At 40.1% G+C, this 22627-nt stretch overlaps 1 protein-coding gene across 5 annotated transcripts in view; it reads left to right on the top strand.

The window, feature by feature from the left end:
• The window catches only part of ARL15 (ADP ribosylation factor like GTPase 15), a 274201-nt gene that overhangs the window by 35787 nt on the left and 215787 nt on the right, over window positions 1–22627 (top strand). The window contains exons 1-2 of one of the 5 annotated variants that reach the window (XM_027709330.1): window positions 1038–1291; window positions 7955–8099. In XM_027709330.1, coding sequence (XP_027565131.1) covers window positions 7956–8099 — 144 coding nt within the window. In that variant the 5' untranslated portion in view covers window positions 1038–1291; window position 7955. Of the gene's footprint in view, window positions 1–1037; window positions 1292–7818; window positions 8100–14172; window positions 14383–22627 lie in introns of those variants that run through there. The other 4 variants (XM_027709329.1, XM_027709328.1, XM_027709333.1 and 1 more) reach the window with 4 other exon arrangements.

Below are 22627 nucleotides of genomic sequence, written 5' to 3'. Positions count from 1 at the left end.
AGAAAGCTATACTTTGGCTGCTAGTCTTTCCCTCAAGGAAAAAAAAGAAAAATATGCTAGTGAGAGTCAAAGGGACCAGTAACGCATGGTTTGGACTTGTTTCCAGAGCTGAAATCTGTACAGTTACCACACAAAATACCTGACTCTTAATGAGCTTTTAGAAAACCCTAGTATTTCGACCTGTTTTCTTGATTTGAGATTCAGTTTGGCTGAGAGGTCCGTCAGCGTCTTTAAATTGTGATTCATTCCTTCATGGGGCACCTTCTTGCAACTTTTTTTCATCCTCAGGACCATGTGGAGGATGCTCAAAAGACAAACACAGTTTATTCCTAAGTGAGAACTCTTCAAGATATTCACATGCATGTCTTATTTTCCCTCTCCCTTGAAACTGTAATTGCATGTAGGATAGACGAAAGAATTGCACTGAAGTGGCTGAATTCACATGCTGCCTTTAGGCTCTCATCCTGAGAACACATAGGAACAGTAGGAGAAGGGGGACAGTGTTGTTATACAGTTCCCACCCACACAGTAAATTGCCTGAGTGGAAATGCATTTCAAAGAGTGCATGCTCTCTGTTGTATTTATTCCTATACCCTTGACACTAATGCAGCTGAGCTTCTTGGGTGCACAAGATGCTCCCTAGCATGTCTGCAGCATTGCTAGGTTTGTGTTGTCCAGATGATTATCATTAACTGGTTTCATTATTCACAAGAGAGGTTTATAATCCAGCTGCCAAGGTAGTAGCAAGAATGGATGGCTGGACTTGTGGCACTGCCTTGGGAGGTAAGAAATCCAGTTTAGTTCCTGGGTCCTCTGCAGGTTTTTCTCTTTGGCATTTGGAAAACCACAGTCTTTCTAGTCCACTTGTGTGAAGAGGTATCAGCATCCTAGCCCTATTTATGTTTATTGAGCTTTTCAGGAGAGACGGTATCTTGCAATGCATGCATGCAAAAAGTCTTACACAGAGACAAAATAGCATATGAAGCATATGAAGGAAAAAGACCAAACAAGGAGAATCATGAGAATTGCTAAGTATGACGGTGTATCACCAGTGACGAAAAAGAAATGGAGTTTAATGTGAACATACCTTTAACATTCCTGACAAAACCAAAGAATAGCTTGCTGACTCAGGAATCAGAGGCAGACTTACTGGAAGGGGTAAGCCTCCCCACCTCTACTATGGCCCCAAAAGTATGTCACTTGCTTTATAGGATGTGATAGCACAGCAGTGGATGGCTATCGGGCCATCATTATAACGCATCTGAAAATACAAGGATACAGCAAGTGGGGGGTGAGTGTACAGAAAATAAGAAAATGTAGTAATCAAAATTTTTCAAAGGGATGCATGATGAATAGAAATATAGAAGTTTTCAGAAGATTTACCTTTTGTTGCTGTTAGTAAAGGAAATGTTACTGTATTGCTGTCCTGTTTGCATGGCTATTGCTTTTGTTTTATTCACCAGTAGAACACTAAATTGCAAAGAAGACACAAAAGCATGCCTATTCTAGGCTTATCACACTATAGTAGTATTAATGGATTTTATCTGCAAAGAGCTTTTACAGGATGAAATTGCTTGAGTTCAATTTAAAATTAACAACCGTAGGCTTACCTTTCAAACTTCTCTTGGGCAAAGTTCATGTTGAAATTGAATTTTCCATGCATATAGACTGAAAAGGAGTAAAGGGACAAAAGGACTAAACGTTTATTTTTATAGTACCTGTACTGTAGATAGAGTAAAAAAATAAGCCTCAGAGAGTAGTTGGACATTAATGTGTAAAAATGTTGCAGTGATAATAAGTGAGATAAGTGACTGTATGTGCTAATGTGTTAAACTACATATGTGAAAAACATACAAAAAAGAATTGTGTGTTATCCAGGATTACCGTTAGCATAGTTGCTACAACCCCATGATTTTCTGTCTTAACTATATACTTACAGTTTCTTGTAAATAATAATGGCGGATAGTAACCAGTCTTTTACAGTTTGTATAAAATAAGGAGACTATAGAATAAACAAGCATTCTGTCTATTCTTATTTTGTAATTACATTTTACTATAAAGTAAATGGAATTGGTCTCATTCCCGAGTCTCTCCAAAACTAATGCATATTTACTGATACAGACCTTTGCACAAAGTCTGTCAGGAGGGAGCCTTATCCTGACAGAAATCATGTTTCCCCATCCTAAGTCCCAAAGCAGGTTAATAGACCCTGGAAAATGAGTGGCAGTGATGAGGAATGCTGAGAAATACCTGGATTCACAACAACTTCTGGTGCCTGTGAACAGAACAGCCGTTTCAGGGTTCCTTGCTTATATTTAAAATCAGATGTTTGGCACCTCCATTGTCCTCTAGTTAGAAAATACTAAATGAACTTTTTAATGCAGTAATTCACTGTGTTTTTAAATACAGTGACTAAATGTGATTATCTCAGACAAAAGCAGTTAACGCAGACCTGCCCCTGGCCACAGTAAGAGCAAGTTCACATTTAATATAATTATCAGTTAACACCTCTATTAATTTGGTACCTCTTCACAGAAAAAAAAAGCAAGCCACTGACAGCACACTCTGCTCTTTCTGGGCTGAATCCTTCCCTGTCAGTGACCATCTGCTGTTCCCCAGGGCAAAGAAGCACCAGTTCCTTTGTTAAACTGCAATAACCCTTAGTCCACGCTTTTTATAAACAAATCATTAGATATGTTTCACACCCTTAAAAAGACTCAATTTCTTAGTTAATATATTAGGGAGTGACAATAGGCTTTGCCTTTAGTTGTTTTCTACACCTAATTTTACATAGCCCACATAAGCAGAATTAAATTGTTTAAATAGCAGGTTCAGTCAATAAAGTCCTTAACTGTTGCTAAACTGTTTTTCCCAAAGGGTTCTGTCATTTTACTCTATTATTTTTCCTTGCTTGGAATGGGAAGAAACATTTCTCAGAAGTTTTATTCTACAGGGAGCAATAGGGAAGAATATAAACTATTTATATATTATTATATGTTTTAGCAACTGATGGAGGCATCTTAAAACTGCTGCACAAGTACCACCAGCATCCAAAAAGCTCTGTAAAAGGCAGCAGTGGGCATTAAAGACTTACTTGACCTTCCTCCAGGCACCCAAGGAAAACTGGGGCTTGCTAACAAGCCGTTCAATTTTTACTCATAGAAATCAGCTGAAATCTGTGGAATCTCACCAATGCAAGTGGCAATAGGCAAGTTTAACTTCCAAGCACAGCCAAAGTAAACAACAGTATGTGACTTTGATACTTGTTTTGCAAGATCTTGCTGGGGGTTAAGCTGGTGTGTATGGAGTGTGGGCTGTCAGTGTGCGAGCTGGCAACAACCTGCCTGCTCATTTTTGGCTGTCCCTCCCCTGCCCCATCCACACAGAGCCAAGTGACTGTGTCCTCCAGCAATAGTGGGACCTGAAAGCCACTCAATGGGAGCAAGAGTAGGGAAGAAAAGACCTCTAGGTTTTAAGGTGGGAGTGGACTGTTGTGGGAGGAAAGGCTACTGGGAAGTGGAGGAAGCAGTGTCCTGTCATCTGAGGACCTGAGGGCTAATGAGTGTGTGGAGAGACTCTCCAAAGCTCCAGAATTTCCCTCATCCTTCTCCTTCGTTTTTCTATAATGTCACTCCTTTCCACAGATCCGACTTTTTCCAGTCATCCTTCCCACTGAAACTCCCTAAACCCACTCCCAGTTCCTCTTTCCCTGCTTTCAATCAGTTCTAAGGAACAAACCCCTCAAATACACTTGTTGAGCATTGCCACTTCTCCACCACAGCAGAACTGAATACTGACTTTTTTTCCCCCCATGTATTCCAGATTAATCTTGACCTTCTGAGACTTAATAAAATTCTGTCTCTGACCCCTTTCAGGTGTCCATTCTGGTTTGAGACGCAAAATTTTAATTTTTTTCCTCCTATGGAATTCTCTAAGACAAAGGACTTAAACAGGCAGAGTTCCACTGTTATATCTCAGTTTATCCCAATATTTGTTGCCATTTGCCTATGTTTAAAGTATTCAGAAGCCCCACTATGTGCTGTTATAATCTGTTCTCACTCTTGAATTGTGGTTTACAGTCATTCTGAACAGTATTACTGGAAGTATCTTCTGGACCAGGAACAAGATACAGTAGAGAGAACTGTCAGAGCAATGGCATTTCAGGGTCAGCTGCCCATCTCCCAACAGATGATGTCTTGTTTTCTCTCATTAAAAAATATTCCATGCAGAGAGTAACGGTGGCAGATCTTGTCATGCTAATTTAGCCCGACTTCGAAGATAAAATATGTATTCCTAAAACACACAGGCTACATGGTCAGCTTCAAAGTGCAAAACACATATTTTGATGGATGCACTAGCTATGTTACAAGTAATTATATCACCACATTTGCTTTTAGAGTTAGTTTTGATTGGATAAACACATCTAAGCTACTTCAGTTGTTTGCTTTACATTTCCCTCTCAGCCACAGATGGTGAATGCACTTCTCTGGGTAGCCAGAATTCAAGAGCTGTATTTTTCTTTCAAGTCTGCATAGCTGTACAAATCAGTGCATAAGGCCTATGAAAATCCCATTCAGTTACAAAGAAAACCTCTGAAACTGTTTACATGCAAGTCAGGTAGCCACTGTCTTGCTCCTATTGAAAAAAGTGATTTTATTATGAACATGAATAAGCTCTTCAAATCAAGTACTGGCTTATAGGCTTTTCTGCTTTTCCTGAGACAGAAGGTGCAGTCTTTCAAAGAGATGATGTTCTCACTATTGTTATAATCATTAAAATTTTGCTGAAGATGCAAATACTGGATGCAAATACTGTTCATGTTTTTAAATAGATTTCTGCCTCTGATTTCAGAATAGGCAACCATTCTCATTATGAAGATCATCCATTTTGCATGGGGTTCCTTTCTCATTTTCACTCACACTATCAGAACAGTTTCTTAATAATCTGTGATTTAAACAAATAGTGAAAACTTGACCTGTGGATTTCCAAGGTAAAGTTGAATTAAGAATAAAAATTAAGAAGAATGTTTTTCATACCTGCTTCTATAAAGATTTGGACTAAGGTCTTTTGAACTTACTGGTAATTGAAGAACGTGCTTAAGCATCTTTTGAATAAGCTCTTATAGGGTGGTAAGCTTAACAGCCTGTTCTGTTCAACCTTAATTACTGATCACAACTTTAGAAACATGTTTTGACATAACCTATTCCATGTAAATGGGCCCCGGACTGAAATCACTGTTTGAATTAGAGCATTTATACACTAGCCAGCAGTCAACCAAACCACTTGATAGAGAAAGTAATATAAACGATCCTGAATACCTCTGCAATTATATTCCACATGTTAACCTTCCAAGAGCAGTTCATGTGAAGGTAGAGGTGGTTATACAGGTATTTAAGTGGAAGCTCCCAAACCTAGAAGGAATGCTGCTTCAAAAACATTTGGATTACTTTCAGTTCTTGTTATTCCTACAGTGCAGATCCCATTCAGATTTGTGTATGTGAGTTGTTTTTGGAAATCAAGGAGAGAGTTGAGTGATTTAAAAACACAAGTTATTTATTCAATAGCTTCAGTACAGAGAAATTAGTGGAACTGAAAAAGAAACAACACTTTGTTATACATATTTGCTTTCCTTCTTCCAGATATATTTTCTAGTGTAGCATTAGTTTCTGAAGTATCCAGGTAAAAAATATATCTGCTGTCTTAGTGGGGGAACATGAAGTTGGTTTACTAGGATTCTTTCAGTGTATCATTGTTTCAAACTTTAATTACCTCAGATAGATAGAACTGTACCTACCAAAACATCACAAAAAGCCTCGGGAACAGCTACAATTGAAAGAAACTCTTTGGAGAGATACAATTTGTTTCTAAGACTCCCTAATTAACTTGCTGTTTTCAATTCACACTATCTCCTTACTTACTACATCTATTTTTTCCCCTCAAGAATTAGTACCTTGGCCCTGTTTTCTTGCTTTTCAATTAAATGGGAATTCCTTAAAATCATCTGCAGTTGATACCACTTTTCCCTATTCCTTATCTTTAAAAAGTGGCTGAACCACAATTCTTTCGGTAAACATGTCTGATCGACACAAGATTCTTCATAGGTATTGTTCAAGGCTTGTTATAATTTCTTGAGGCACTGATAGCTATACTTCAGATTTTGCTTATAGTCTTATGCTCTGATATTGCTTTTTAGTCCTATTTCAGCTCTATGTTGGTATGTGTGCCTTATCATTAGTTACATACTTTACTCCATCAGGAATATGCAGCAAGGTATATAAGCCCACTTTAGTCAGTAGAACTTTAATATAAGAGGAGAAAATAAGAACTCCTAAGGATATGCTGGATAGCAAAATGCAGGTTTTATTATAACTTGTGTTCACATGCCTGCATAGCTTAAATTGATGTCATAGGTTATAAAATCCAAGGGGGAATTTTTCTTCCCCTGCCCCACTGTAAGAAAGGCGGAGTTTGAATGGGAAGGGGGAAGGGGGTCAATTAGCTTTACAAAGGACCTAGCTCCCAGTACTGCGATTCCGGCTAATGGCCCATTTCTGAGGCTACAGTGAGGGGGAGGAGTTTTTTCTTTTTTTCTTTTTCTTTGGCTGCCTTCTGACATAGGGAGAACAGTTTTGGTTTTTCCTCTTGAAGGGAGACAAGGAGTCAGTGTGCATTTGGAAAAGCTTTGAGGCCATTTCTTCCTGCTCTCAACCTGGTCATTCTGACCACTTGCCTCTGCTTGCCCCTGCCTCCGGCCCGGACCTGCTGCGATTTCATTGGAGAGTTTTGTGCTCATTGGGAGAAAAGGAGGAGCTTTGAACACCATCAGCCAAGGACAACAGTGAGTTCCGTGGGGGTGGACTGTCTTTCTTTTTTTCCCCCTTCTTCCACTGGGGGAGGGTCCCCATTTTTCGGCTTCTCCCGTGACCCAAAACCCCCCATGTGGTGACCACCAGAGCCCAACAGCGCCCCCTGCAGGCCACCACAGGTGCAGGCTCTGCACCTCCAGTGATCCAACAGCGCCCCCTGACAACCGTGATTAGAACCGTGCTAAAGGACAGAGAAGTATTCAGACTGTTTCTTTTTTTTGAAGGGGACTTTTGGGTACAGGACTATTGTCTAGTTGTTTTTGTGTTCTGTTACTGTCTTTGCCAACATACACATATCTTTTAATAAAGGGTTGTTTTTTCTTCCTTTTTTCCATAATTCCTCGATTGGAGCCTCTTAATTTTGGATTTACAATTGCTGAGAGAGAGCAGTTTGGTCTATCTCATAACTCATCCTCTTTAGCAGATATTCCAGTCTCTTCAAACTGAGACAACTGGCTAACATGAATAAAAGAATTACTTTTGTGTGAACTGGTAACTGGAGTTCAAAGTGTGAAGCATGTGTTGCTACTTTTCCCTTCCTCTTCTTACTGTACTGCCTAGATGAGGCTAAAATCTGACACAAAGGTTTTTCAATACCAACAAGTTATTTCTTCCTCATCTTGAGCATTTTTTTTATTCTTTCTGCTAAAAGGCATTTTGCTTTTCATTCAAGACTCAGAAACAAAGTAAGCTAAAGCACAGAAAAACTTGAACCACTAAGACCTTGTATCTGGTGTTCATTATTTCCAGCAAGAGATGAAATGGTCATCTCCACATATAGCTGCAAGGCTTTGCTGACCATATTCTTCATATACGCTATATTTAGACTTCAGGCAAAGTTTAGTTGTCTGGGTTTGTAGTCACACTGACTTCTTGGGAAGACATGACTGTTAAGGAAGACACAACTAAAGTATATAAGATGGGATAACACGTTTAATATAAATATGAAATACTTTAGGTATTATGTAAGGTCATATGCAAATTGCAAATTCTTTTGTTTCAGAATTATCTCTTCTTTCATTTGCTTGGAGACCTCATATTTCTTCTCACCAATTCATATGTGCCATTATTGAATCTTGCTCCTTTAGAATGAAGAGGACTAATGCTGGCAGCAGTCAGACCCAGGTTCCAGCTTCCTGCACAGCTTTACTTGAGGCACCACCTCCTTCTCCGTTGGCCAGGCAGACCTGTGGGATGGCCACTGTTAATCTCCAAACACAACAGAGGCATTATGTAGGTCATAAGTTATATTTTCTTTTACTAATGAAATGGCATTTTTTTCACACCCTAACAAGACTAGGAATTGAAAACTTCTGAAAATAAGAAGAGTTTTCTAAGCCCAAATAGGAAGGTGGAAGGCTTTAAGAACTAGATCCAAACCCAGCCCATTTTATAGTTGGAAAGAGACAGAATATTGTGTCTCTAATGTTTTTTTAGGGGTAAATTTGGAACACAAGTGTAATTCTAGCCTAACAACGCTCTCGTAATGGAAACAAAGGAAAAAGGTACAGATGGAAACATGTATTTGCATGTTAACACCAGAGCAAAGACCACAGAGTCTAACTGTATTGCTTCTATTTGTATATTCATTCAGTAAAAAGAAAAAACAATCTGAACACGAGAGATAAATATTTGAATACTCTGTAAACAATATTAGAAACAAATGCTTTTTATGAACAAAAAGCAAAACTGTAGTTCTCATAAAATGTACCACACCAAAGTTAAAAAAATCCAAAGATTCAGTTCATCCCAGAAAACCAGATATTATGTGAAATGAGATTATATTTTTTAGGGTTTGTCTCCTTGTTGATTCTCAGCAGGGACATGAAAGTACAACTTCTAATCAATCTCTTGAAGTTTCTACAGTGCCACAAGTAGAGAGTTAAACCAGATTACAACTGTGGATTGTTTTGTTTTTTTTTTTTTAAATCTCCACAACACCTTGCTATAGAAACCCACTATTTTTTCCATTTCACACAAAAGAAACCAAGCTAAGAATTCAAATGTTTTCTTATGTATATATGAGAAGAAACCCTAAGACCCTAAATCTAGGGCTTCCAAATTCCTCAGCTGCTTAAACACAGAACCCCTGCTACCAAGGCCAATATCTATGATCACTTAGTCTTCAAATTCAGCTAATAGTTCAAACAAGGTTACCAGTATAGAACTAGGACTCTTAATTATTGTTTTGCTATAGCACTGTTTAAAGACCTTACATAGAAGACTCATGAAATGAAAAATGAGTCTACATCACTACCAACTTTAGAGGGGTGATACAGAAATGAAAAAATATCATATCTAATCTATTCAAATTTCCTCATGCAAATCTTCTTGCATTACTTTACCAACAGTAACATTTTGGGTGCACAGGGAGGAGTAAATACGCTATAAAAATCAATTGTAATATTACAATCACTTTATTCATATTCTATAGGTTTAAATTAATTAAATTAATTCAAATTATTTAAGTAAATTCATTAAAATTATACTAAATTTATATCAGCATAACTACTGTCTGGAACTGGTTTTTACTGTTGACCTTGTTCTGTCATTAATCTTTGCTCTTAGACTGCCTGTTGTTATTTTGCCAGTAAGGTTACCTAAAGGTCAGCCAAATATTTCTGGAAACAAGAAAAGGGAGAACAGGTGAAAAAGCCTTTTCAAAATCTGTTTGCTTGCTTTCATACCCATGTGCTCTTTTATAGAAAAAAAATATCTAACCATAACACACATGGTGACCAAAATGCCAGAAGGCAGCAAAGCATTAGAGGAAAAAGATTTTTGATGGAGAGGCTTTGCTTCTCTCATAGCATTCCTTCACCTTTGGCTATAGTATCTCTGCATGCTGACATTTGTCAATATATCAGATAAAGAGCTGCAAATTGCTTCAAGCATTATTTACTCAGAGCACCTTCTCCCTTTCCCTGTAAGTCACATGAGTTTGATTAACAGCAGGCTCCAAGTCACTTGCCAACATCTGAGCTGCAAATATAACTGCTGACTGCTCTTGGCCTCTATTTAATGCTCAAACTCTCCTTGTAAAACACCCACTCTTTCATTTCTCTGTCCAGTTTTTTTTTTTCCATTTTTATGCCTTTCTGGATATTTCTAGGAAATAATTTTGGTCACAATTGGCCACATACATTTATCGTTACAACGTATGCTTAAAAACCTATTGCCATTAGACCATTCAAATAATTTTTCCTATCAGTTTTCCAGCTGTTTAACTCAGAACTTTTCTACCTAGTCTTAAGTTCCTATCTGGTCCAGCTTCTTGTCTGCTCTGCCAGTGAAGTTAGAGACCGTTTTATCATATAATTTGTATTTTTGAACTACCCACAATTTGTACTTTTTAAGGCATTCAATTCTAAATTTCTAGCCATACCCAGTAAAGGGATTTTGTAGGATTTGGGAGCATTTAGATTACTGTATGAATATCCTGAGTCAAGAGGACCACATTTTTATGTGAGGTTTTCCTCTACAGATTTTATTTTTCCAGAGTAAGTATATGGTATTAGCATGAAACTACAAATTATGTTTTGCTTTTCTGCTGTTAACTATCCTATATCTTGCCAAGCTGAGAGTTTGTGTGTGCCTGCTGTAACAACCTTGTACCATGGAAAACTAATGTTGATAAGAAGAGTAGAGGTAGCCTATTTCAGTACTTTCAAAGATAATGAATAGTTTGTTTCTCAGCTTTAATTAGAAGGGTAATATTTCATCCCCCTCCCTCCAGTAATTAATTTTCCTTACCAGAGCTATCAGAGCTCCTTATATCAGTAAAACCTGATGATTAGTACAACCATTTTCTTGCTAATAATAAAAAAAGTCAATTGCCTTTCCCCTAACTTATTAAAATTGGGTGGGATGTGGAGAGCAAGACGAGAAAAAACATACCATGCACTTTGTTCTCTTAATGAATGAAATTATTCTCATATGGTAAAGTGATTTAGAATGTCTCAGTCCCTGATACACTGTTAGGCCTTTTTTGCTTTAGGGCACCTTTTATAAAACATCCAGTGTTCAGGTCACTCAAACCATGATATGCAAACACTTGTCATACTGTTCCTATGTACTGCTACTGAATGAATAGCACTGCTTTCATCAGGACTTCTACATAAGTATTATCTTGACAGAATCTATTTAACTGACGAGACGAGAAATTAAAGCAATATGACTAAAAGGTGTTCTACAGTATGCCTGTACCTCAAGTTGTTTTCCAAGGTAATGCTTACTTGGACAACTTGTATCTATACAGCTGGCAATACAATTCTGAAAAAAACCCACATTAATTCCACCAAAGTATGTTTGGAAATAGGCATATTCATTTTAAATTCCCATTTTACTAATATCTACTAAGTAACCAATACATTTTTATGTCAATTCTACCTTCAGAGTTTATTAACTGGCAGTGCTATAAGACCTTCAATTTGTCAGGTGGTAATCTTGTGTTAAAATGTTCAAACTCATTAAATTGCACTGACATAAGCAATAGATGATAAAATATTGTGCTCAGCACTTCTCAGGGTCAAAGTCTGAGTCCCAGATCGATTACTTTTCATACAAGTTTACAGAAAATGATTTTTGCAACAGAATTTCACTGAATATACACTTGTGCTTCTGTGAATAAGCTCACTTCCATTTTTGGAACCAGACTTATTACCTCATAGTCAACACACGAAATTTTGTTCCATTAAAACACTTTGATCTTGTCCCTTCTATCTTGACATGCAAGTTCCTGCTGACAAGCTTCTTTATGAAGATAACTAACACTGCATTAGGTACATGTTCCAATATTAAATTGAACTTGTTTTCAGATGAAAGAAATCCTACATGACTGCTATGTAGGCTAGAAGGCATGTGTTACAGGACTGGTATTCTGCTTACATTCTGCTATTGTTCAATGTTAATCTTCACTTTATGTAATAAAATGAATGTGCCATAAAGCTACACAATGGCCAAAAGACTCAAGTGTTTACAATAAACAGAATGACTAATACATAAGTTTAGGCTTGGCTTCTCTCTTGATCAAGTTTGTGGGATTTTCAGTGTATATATGAGAAATTCTTTGGTTTTGTTAACTGATGTTCTGTTCAGCTCACAAGGTCTTATTTATAAGCTAGAAAGAAAATTGCATGTATAAAATAATCATTTGGGAATAAACATTTTTCTTTGGATATATCAACACACTGCATCTTCATAATCACAACTATCAGATTCACATAAAACAGGAGGGTCTTTAATTAATTTTCTCCAGTTGTAAATCAGTGCTAACTAAACTACATTTGAGAAAGGTTGATATAACCCAAGGCTACTTTCAGAAATTCTACTAATTTTAGTCATGGTGTCTGTCCATGCTCAGATATCCTTCCCAATAAAGTTTTTTTTTCAGTATCTGGCCTAAATCTCCTTTATTTCAATGAAAGTCAGTTACTTCATTTCCCATTACAACATCCTCTCTGCAGCAACTCTCTGCACATGGATTCTATTTTCTCCTCAATTATCTCAGTCCTTTCCTATTACTCTCATAGGAAATACTTGAGAAATATCTGCTTGTTCTTGATGTTCTCCTTTAGATTCCCTTCCAGTCACCATTCATTTAGAGAAACACCTAAGGCAGCAAGTCTCCAGTGATGTATTATTGCTGCTAAAAAGAAGAAATAAAGAGTTCCAAAGGTTAAGAGGAAAGGAATGCAAAATGTTAAAAATCATGTGTGATGGCAGAAGGACAATGAAATTAGAGTTTCTTGGAGCTCCCTTGTTACATTATTGAGAGGCCTACTTTAGCCACCTCTGCAGAGGCTAAAGTAGTCTTTACCCTGTAGTTCCCACTGTCAAAATGACATCCTGTGATCAGCAGACAGTTGCCAGCAATGGCTATGGCTACATGGAAAACAGTCAAAATACTGAATAGCAGGAAGGACCAAGACTGTATCCCTCTTTCCACCTGTTAGCTCTTAAAATAATAAAATTAGCAAATTTCTTAATGATTGGAAGTTAAAAAAAATAAAATCATTTGTGGTCACCTAAATTAAATTCAATTTGCTATCTAGCTGTATTTGATACTGATTCCCAAAGCAAAGTAAGGACTGTCAAAGGAAACAAGTTTTTTCTAGACTAGATGCATGAGGAAAATTAATTATCCATTGACAAGAACAAGATGCTTTTTTGGGCAGACAGAGGGAACACCTTACCAGCACTGTCTGGATGTTGTAACTGAAACTGTTGACAACAGACTTTAGTAATTACAAAAATCAGAGCAGCAATTGTAATTGCCCTTTCCTCACCCCCGTTTATTAGGTCTAGGCCACCTGCTTACCAACATCCTTACAAATACTTACTCCCACTTGCTCTTGGCTCCTCATTTACACCTCTTTTTTCCTAGCTCCTTACCTGCTTTCACCATTCTTTTTATTACACTGTTTTTTTTCTTCCTTATCTGTCAGTTGATGCCTCATTTCTAGATTTTCTGTACCACCGTCATACCTGTTTAGAAGTTTCCTTCTATTTCTCCAGGAAGTCAGGCATTCCTGCTAACACTGTACGTTTGTGGGAAAGCCTCCATGTCCAGATGTCAGCCTGCAGTACAAGCCATGAGCGCTGCTTTCACGGGTGCTTGGGGGAATTATCACAGAACCAATTAGGTTGGCAAAGACCTCTGAGATCATCGAGTCCAACCTTTGACCGAACCACCACCGTGTCAACTAGACCATGGCACTGTCTTTTCTTAAAGACCACGTCCAGTCTTTATTCTTTAACACCTCCAGGGACAGTGACTCCACCACCTCCCTGGGCAGCCCATTGCAATGTCTAAGAAGGAATTCTGCGAAGAAAGTCTTCCTAATGTCCAAGCTAAACCTCCCGTGGCGCAGCATAAGGCTATTTCCTCTGTCCTCTCACTGGTTGCCTGGGAGAACACGCCGAACCCCCTCTCTACATCCTCCTTTCAGGGAGTTATAGAGAGCGACAAGGTCTCCCCTGAGCCTCGTTTTCTCCAGGCTAAACACCCCCCGCTTCCTCAGCTGCTCTTTATCAGACCTGTGCTCCAGCCCCTTCACCAGCTCCGCTGCCCTACTCTGGACTCTCTACAAGGAACCCCAGACACCCTCCCGCTGCGGCCCCACCTCCCGAGCGCGCCTACCCCTTTAAGGGCGCGCTCCCGCGGCCCCACGTGTGTGATCAGCTGACGGCGCGTCCCTCCCTCCACCGACCGGCCGGCCCCGCCGTCCCTCTTCTCCTCTCCTCTCTTCTCCCTTCCCCTCCTTCCCTCCCTCCCTCCCCTCCCCGCCGCGCCGTGCGGGCGGCAGCGCGCCCTGGCAGCGTCGCCGGGGCATTGCCCGCGCTCTCCCGGCCCCGCTCCGCCGAGCCCCCCGCGCCTCCCCGCTCTGCGCGCCCTCCCCGCGGCGGAGGAACTCCGGCCGGCCCAGCACCGCTGTCAGCCGGGCGGGCAACCGCGGCCCCTCCGGAGAACTCGGCAGCGCGGCGCCCGGCGCCTCCCCGGTACATGGATTACCTGGTAGGTTCCCGACTCGCACCGACGGACACGTTCCCGAGCGGCGGGGGCGGTGTGCGGGGGTCAGGTGGGCAACGGTGGGGCAGCCCCAGGGCGGGGGGCAGCGAGGTCCGGCCGTGCTGCCCGGCCCGGCCCGCCGGGCTGTTAAAGGGCGATAAAGCGGCCGAGCCCCGCTCATTTGGCCGCTATTAGGTTTCTAAAGCTGTGACCCAGGTCGCTGTTTTTTTCCTAAATGCTGGAGCTTAGGGCACGCTTGAATGAACTAAATTGCTACCGCGGGCGGGTTCAGCCGGGCGCCCGGGCAGCTGGTATTCGGGTGTAGCGTTTATGGCTCTTTAATGAATATTGGCTGCATTCGTCTGCTAGAGCTTGTATCGCAGGTGCGCACCTCAGGATGGGGTCGTGGCCGGTGTTTGGACTCCTCCGCGCACCCTTGGCAGGCGAACCCTGTGGCACGGCCGGGTAAAGAGCAGACGGCTTTGTTTTAGTGTGGTACCTGCTTACCTGGTCTTTTCAGCCTAACAGTGGGAGAGCGTAACGAGCACATCCCATCGCACCAGTCTTGTTGACATCCCACTGTTCCAGTCTTGCTGCTTTGAGCGCTCTGCTGTGAACTGGTTCCCTCTCCTTCGCCGTGGAGTGCTGCAAAGCTGCAGATCGGGCAGTAATGGGTAGGCATCTTCTGGCTATCCCTGTTCGTTACTGGTGTCAGGTGCGATCAGGAAGTATTTGGAGTCAGAATCTTGACTCTAATGTCTTCACATGAGGTGCTCACGGATGTAGGCTTTCAAGAGAAGTTCATCAAACACAACAGAATCTCTGAAGATGCTCTTTTTAGTGAACTGATTTGAAGATTTGCCATGTTGAGGTGAGAGCTGCATGCAGTGGCTGACTTTTCCTTTTATGACAATGAAATTAACTGAACGAGAAATACCTTGAATTTATACTTTCATATTCTTGTGTCCATGTAGCTTAAATTTATTTTGTTTTATTCAGCTTTATACCCCCAAACATGTTTTAGGCTTACCTTCCTGAATTCAAATAACAGAGAGAGAGTAGAAAATGAGTTCTTATGTGGAAGAAATAGTAGGCAGACTTCTCTTTAAGAACCTAGTTAATGAAACACTGATAATAAACTTGGTGTGTGTCAAGTGCAGCCTTGTAGCTCCTTGAAAGCCTGGAGCTGTTTCTTAGATTTTTTTTTTTCCTTTGTAAACTTATATCCAGACAAAACTGGCTATCCTTTACTTTTTGAAGTGCTTGCATTAACCTCTGTGACTGCTACCGGCTGTTTTGTGGAAGGCCAACCACTCAGAGAACAATAAATTTAATAAGCCTTGGAAACTGAGAGCATGTTTTTGTATTAACCAGAGGGGGGAGGGGATTAAATAGCTCTACTTTTTTTTTTTTTCCCCCCGACTATTTTTCTCCATTTGGTCCTTTTCCTCTTCACTTTGTGTGGCCTTCTTTGGTGTCAGCTTTAAAAAAAACATTGAACAACTGCTTCAGGCACCTCAGAAAGTCTGCTCTAACAAAAAAAAATTGTGATGGTGAGTTAGGCAACTAGTTGTGTGGACCCACTTTCAGCCTGGAGGACCAAACTGTTGTCACACTGTTCCAGCATAAAGATGGGCCTACTCTTTATCCATGCAAGATTTGAAGTTACAATGTGGATGTTAAGCTATGTATGTAGAACAACTGCCTCATTATTTCCATAATAACAGTAACAAAAACCTCTACATGTTAAGGAATTTTGTGGGTTTTGCACTTATGTTGGGATCTTTCACCTACATTGCCATCAAAACATAAGCAGAAGGTACCTTTGCTGGTTCCTCATGTTGGGCAGTGAGACTTTCACCTATGCTTGCAGTGTGAAGCAGAGAGCACAGCGAAGTATGCAGTTGTTTCTGGTTGCAGTAGTCCTGTGACAGAGTATTAGACACTAAGTTTTGGTTAGCAGTGGGGCTGAATGAGGGAGTTTAGTGGAGGGAGGTGAGGATAGCTGAGGTAAGGTTTGCTGCAGCATGGACTCAGGAGTTGTTCCATTTCCATAAGGAGTCTACCCTCAGCCAGCTCTTCCCAGACTTGCATAGGAAGGTTGTTTTTCTTATTTTATCTGAATTGGGCCTACATTGGTGTAGACTTCTTTTCTCCATTGAGGAGCTGATCCCAAGAAATACTGAACATCTATGGCACCTTCTAATATTAGCAGGTTATTGAAAGCATTCAAATCCTGCTCAAAGCCAAGTCACTTGGAGCCAGGTTGGACTATGGCTCTGAAGCTATTAGAGGGAGACACCCAGAACCTGACTAGGGCCTCCCCTGCTTACAATGCGATCCTTGGTTTACGGTTAATGCGATTTGATAATGAACTGGTACTAAAAGAGTATCTTCTGTAATGCTCTGGTCTGTTTTTAGTTATGCATTGTAACCAAAAAGTATCACTGGCCTCTGTATCTTTACTAGCTAGAGGAGGCTCTTGAGCTTGATGTCTTTTTTATTTTTGTAGTGATATAATTACAATGTTAGGAGGGGTGTGGTTTGTTTTGTTTTTGATCAACATAGCTAAACCAGGTTCCATCTCCAGAAAAGAATCCATCTTCACTCATTTAGAGGCATCTTTTACTTGTGTTATTCTGTCTTTTAAAACATACTGTGCAAACACAGCTGCATAAATGCAGTTTTGTACGTTTTTGTGACTGTGTAATCTTGTGCTCTATCTGCAACCTTCTTCCACTTCATTCTTGCTACATTGTGTCTGAAAGGATTATAGTGTATACAGAGACTTGTGTTGGTTGGCCTATGTTCAGTAAACTATGCTTAATTTAAGAAATTATGGCATGACGCATTTTGTGAAAAGCATGGCATGTGACCGGTCTTACAGTTTTTGCTTGGAGAACTTGTGGGAAACAATAGAAATGCTTCAAGTTTTCATATGTGCTACTTATAATGCAAATTTTAAGCAAGTAGAATTTCACAATACACTTCTTCTGAGGCATCTCTCTGTACTGGATAAGGCTCTTAAATTGAATGGATGCATGTATCAGCCTGATCTGTGTAGAACTTTTAAAAGCTACTTGAGAGGGTGATGTAGAAATTTGAATGTGTGTCTTCACAAAAAAAAGGTCTTTTATTTGCCTAAGAGGTTTATAAGATAAAATTGATAACCTGTTTAATTTTGTATATTAACAATTTTATTATGATAGCTTATCTCCTTAGATTGTATCCCAAGATACTATGTAGTATCTTAGGTGTATATAAGAATATTTCTTGGGCAGGTATTGAAGAGTAAATTTCAACTGGAAATGGAAGATGACACTTCTTGCATGAACAACCACTTCAACTTTAATTTGTTGGGTTGGGTTTTTTTGTTTTTTTTTTTTAGTATAACAGGTTTTGGGATTTTCTTTTTGTTCTTTGTACATTTGTTGGCTGATACAAACTATTTTACTCCTGTATGTGTGCCCACAAAAAGCTAAAATTTGGGAAGTTTTTGAGTAATTGTAATTAAATTTTCAAATTTTAGATGAATAGACCTTGAAGTGACTTAAGAGTTTTTTCTTGGTTGCTGAGTGGTCTTGACCTCACGTTCTGTATTGTTGGTGTTCAGACTAAGTCCTTCTTGACTGAGAAAACCTACCCTACATATACCAAACTCTGGTGTTTTTAATACATTAGGTGATATTAAAAGGGGAAAAAAATGTTTCTGAACAGCTTTTCTTTCTTGGACAGCTTACTTTTAAGACCTTCCCTTCAAAATAGTTAGACCATTTAATTTAATTGGACAGGCTTGATTTAGAAAGTGGTACTACAGGATAGATCATGATCACTTAGTGGCTCTGGTCTACTTCATATCCTGTCTTTCATTGCTGTTGCCAGTTCCATTGTTTGGTATCTGCAGGCCATAAAAAACCTTTTCTCTTGTACTACAAATGGCATTAGGGAGGAATATGTTTGAAGGTTAGAGTTTTACTTCACTGAAACTTTAAACCAGTAGGTGCTGCCCTTTGAATAAGGAAAGATGGGGAAAGGTCCATACTAGCAACTCTGTATTTTTCCTCTGAGACACATGTATGTTTTTTATACATTGCCTACAACATGAGCAGCAAAGGTCTATGTAGCCTTGCCCTTACTGTTTATGCTAAACACCCCTCTCATATAAATTTTTTCTTTTGTCACATAAGGATTATTTGGGCTGTCTGACTTATCTGTCAGCTGTAACATCCTTGAAAATTTACACCCTCTGTAGAACACAAGGGCTTTCATCTTATTATCTTTCCATTTGGGAAGATGACAAGGGGTCTGACAGTTCTTTTAAAATAAAAATACAGCTGAATGCAGGAAAGAAAGTAACAGCTGTAAGATCAACTAGTGTACAGGGTGCACGCAACTGCATTGGTGTTTGTGAATTGTAGTCATCTCTACTTACTGTCATAGGTTTGCATTGCAGAGTGAGCACAGATGACATGAACTTGATATTTTTTCAAACAACTAGATTGGAAGATGTACTTCGCTAATGGATTTTCAGTCCACAAGGCTGGGTCAGAACACGTGTCTGAAGTATGTAGTATGAATACTTAGTCTTCAACACTGGCTCTTGCTATGCACCACCACACTGTGTTGCTCTGCAGCATGCTGCTCCGGAATACTTCAGTCAGACCTCCAAGACCTCCAAGTTTGAGGCAATGTGGTGATTAATTTCACAAAAGGTTAGAAATGTAAGCTTTTAATAAGTACAAAAATCTGCATTTAGTAAGGACAGAGTATTCCTCCTAATACCACATGCTGATTACCATTTTTGGCTTGTCGTCAGTATCATCAGCTCATGTTTTTTAATACTGCTAGCTTGTGGTGTTTATTTTCTTAAACTGAGTTCTGAAGTTTGTGATTATGTGAGGCTATTAGCTTTCCATTAATAAAAGGAGCATTTTTAGTTTAATTTAAAAACACAACTGTGGGCCCATACAGCTGTAAAGCCATGAGAAGGAAAACAAAAAAGTTTTTTTGTTCTAAATCTTTTTTGTATTTAAATCTTTTTTGTTTGTGTTTTGGCTCATAATGCTCTGAAGTATGTTGTTTTGCTGTTTTTCACTGTGTGTGCTGCAAAAGTTTCTGAAGTGCAAGCTGTCCAACTGTGTAAAAGTCTCTCTGGACATAAATAGGGTATTTCCAATTGAATAAGAGATGTCTCATTCACATGCTGGAGCCCTTCAGAGTACAGAACTTACCTTTTGTCTCACTGGCAACCCAGGGAGGTGACTATATTAATTGCCAACAAATGTGTAAGTAACTTCCTTCTGTCTGAGGAAGAGACATAAAGCAGGAAATGTAGATGACAAATTCTCTTATGTTAGATACAGTCCTGCCCTAGGGCCTTGTCACCTATAAGGACAAGCAGTAGGAAGAACGTGAATCTTTGTACAATGCTTTGGTGTATGTTTTGGTGGAGCAATAGAAGAAAAATTTTTTGCAGGACCCACATTAGCTTTTAACATTGCAGAGTCTGAGGAAACAAGATGGCATCCAAGAGCCAGTAGGAACTGTTGATATGGGAGAAGTAAGTTTGCAGATTTTTTTTTTTTTTGTTATTGTGATTTGGGGCTTTTGTATGGAAGAAACATCCGTTTTCTACATTTTATTAGCTTTTACAGCAACTACTGCCTAGTTTTCCTTTATATGATTTTTGCCTCTATTAGAGATGAAAAACTTTGAAGCAATTAAAAATGAAGTAGTAACTTTTTAATTGCCAATATAAGTTTCATAAATGAGCATTGATAGCACAGCTCTGGCAGTGAATAAGAGGGGGAAGAGAACGCAGAGATTATGAGGGAATTTAATGTTTGTGTTTAGTAGTATACATTTCATATGCTTTGGGTGGGCTGATGCAGGCACAAATATTAATAGTGCATTAAACCCAGGAAAAAAATCATAGTACCTCTTTTTGGTAGTATTTGTAGTAAAATGGCAGATTAAATTTAGTGTTGATAAATGCAAAGTTGCATATCTTTATAGTACAAGTCACATGGCAGTATGGGTGCATGGATAGGCCCTAAAATACCATCAGCGCTCAGGAAATGGAATGAAGATTCTTCTTTAAAATGTCACCTCAACCCAGACATTTGTCAACAAGCTTAGAGTATTAAGAAAAAGAGGGAAACATCTCATTTTTACAATGCTTACATATAAGGTTTGCTCTTGGCTTAAATGCTACATTTCTGGTTGCATCATCTCAAGAAAAGAATTGAAAAACTAAAGAAGATACAAAGAAGGATGACACAGTAATTAAAAGAAAACAATTGCTTCCAGACACGCAAGGTTTATATAGTTACAGTCCTTCGGTCTGAAGAAGAGACAGCTGGCTGGTGTGAGGAGGCAGGATTATAGAAGTCTTTGAAATCATAGAGGGTAACTAGGCAATAAGTAATTTTTTACCAATAGAAGAACTCACTGACAGTTATAATCCAGGAACTGCTTTTTCATATGAGTTTGGTTGAATTCTGTGTCTCACTTGTGCAGTAATGTTAGAGTGGTCAAGATGAATTGATCAGGAATTTGTACAGTGTCTTCACAGACAGATACATTGTGGGTAGGTATTAAATGTGATCATAGGCTAGTGGAGATCCTGAAGTTGTGATTGCTGGAACCTGACGGTAGGTCCATAAAATATGATTCCCTGTATGTCCTGATGCTTTGATGTGAGCTAAAGACTTCCATCCCTCCTCACTGAGGGGACAGCTAGAACTAGTTCTAGAACAGGAAATTGCAGTTAAAAATTGAGATATTCTGGATGGTGTCCAGGAGCTCTCCCCAATGTAAGCAGAATTGCATTGACTGCACAGGAGGTGAGACTTTGTGATTTAGAGGGATTTATGAAGATACTTAATCTGCTCCAGGGGCATGTAGCTAGTGGATTTCCTTCTGCTTGGAGGTGCTGCCTTGACATATGAGCAGAGGTTATCGGTCTTCCAACATTTGTGTCCTAATGAATTTATTACTTCATATGTAAGACCCACCACACTGAGTGAACCTTAAACTGAATTGATGGTCTGTGTAGAGTGATGATGCACTATGCAGTGAGTGATCTCAGTGCTTTATTCTTGCCTAGAAACTTGTATAATTTTGTGTTTCAGCAAGACTGGAGAAAAGGTCCAGCATTCTTGAGAAATATCTATGCTGTTCTTGCAGCTGTTAATTTTGTCCTGGCTAATCTGCATCTTTCACTGTCTGAGCCATTGCAGTCCTGGAAACAGTCATGGAAAACTGTTGTACTGAGAATATTGCCTAGAAGAGGGGAGAGCATTGTTCTCTGGTGCATCCACCCGATTACTTTTTATGATGACAAGAGATTTCCTGGATCCTGTCCTATTTCCTGTTCACATATCATTGCTTTTCCATCAGCATCAGGTTTCTTCTAGTCTCTAAACTAAGATTTATTTTTCTAATGATTATGTGTACAGGAAGGCTGGTATTTTAGAAATCTAATTATTCAGCATTGTTATAGGTTTGAAAAGAGATATTGGAATTTTTTTTCCCCCAATATCAATTACTCGGTAGTGTGCACCTACGATGCCCACCCACTTTCTTTTCCGAGGTGGGGGAAAGCGGGGGGGGTGGGGGGGAAGCGGGGTCGCACGCAGAGGGGAGGGTTCCTTTTAAAACCGGCCGGCAGCACACCAGCCTTTTGTTTGTGGGTTTTCCTGCCTGTTGCCCGACAGAACCGGCAGCCACCTTCTTGTTCTCCTGTTTGATTTCCCCGCTCCCCCCGAGGAGAAACCTTCTCCCTGCCTGGCACCGTTCACAGGGAGCGGCCTCAGTCCTTTGCCGGCCCTCACAGCACCTGCCGGGAGAAGCCCCAGGAGAGCCCCTACCAACTGTCTCAGAGCGAGGTGTCTGCCCCAGGCTACGCCCTGTGCCGGTGCTGCGTGTCAGAGAATATTCCTGCGGCAGCTGCCTGACCCTCCCACCGCCCACCACTGCGGGCAGTTATTTCCTGAGCTGTGGAGCCCCGAGCTGTTACCGAGGACCGTGCCCGTAGCCCTGGGACCGGCGGGAGAACCCCCTCCATCTCTGGCAGTGGAGCCGCCATGGCTCACGTGGCTGTGAGCAGTTGTTGAGCTGGCGGGAGCAGCCCGCGGACGGCCCCCGACTGTCGCGGGGAGCCACGGTGGCCACCACCTGGGGAAGTACGATTTTGTTTTGAAAGTTTAGGTTACACCGCTGTTGCTCATTTGGATTTGTTTTATATATA

Source organism: Neopelma chrysocephalum, unplaced genomic scaffold, assembly GCF_003984885.1.
Source record: "Neopelma chrysocephalum unplaced genomic scaffold, ASM398488v2 Primary Assembly neopelma1_96770, whole genome shotgun sequence".
NCBI classification, from domain to species: Eukaryota; Metazoa; Chordata; class Aves; order Passeriformes; family Pipridae; genus Neopelma; species Neopelma chrysocephalum.
This window is presented reverse-complemented; position numbering and strand designations above follow the sequence as displayed.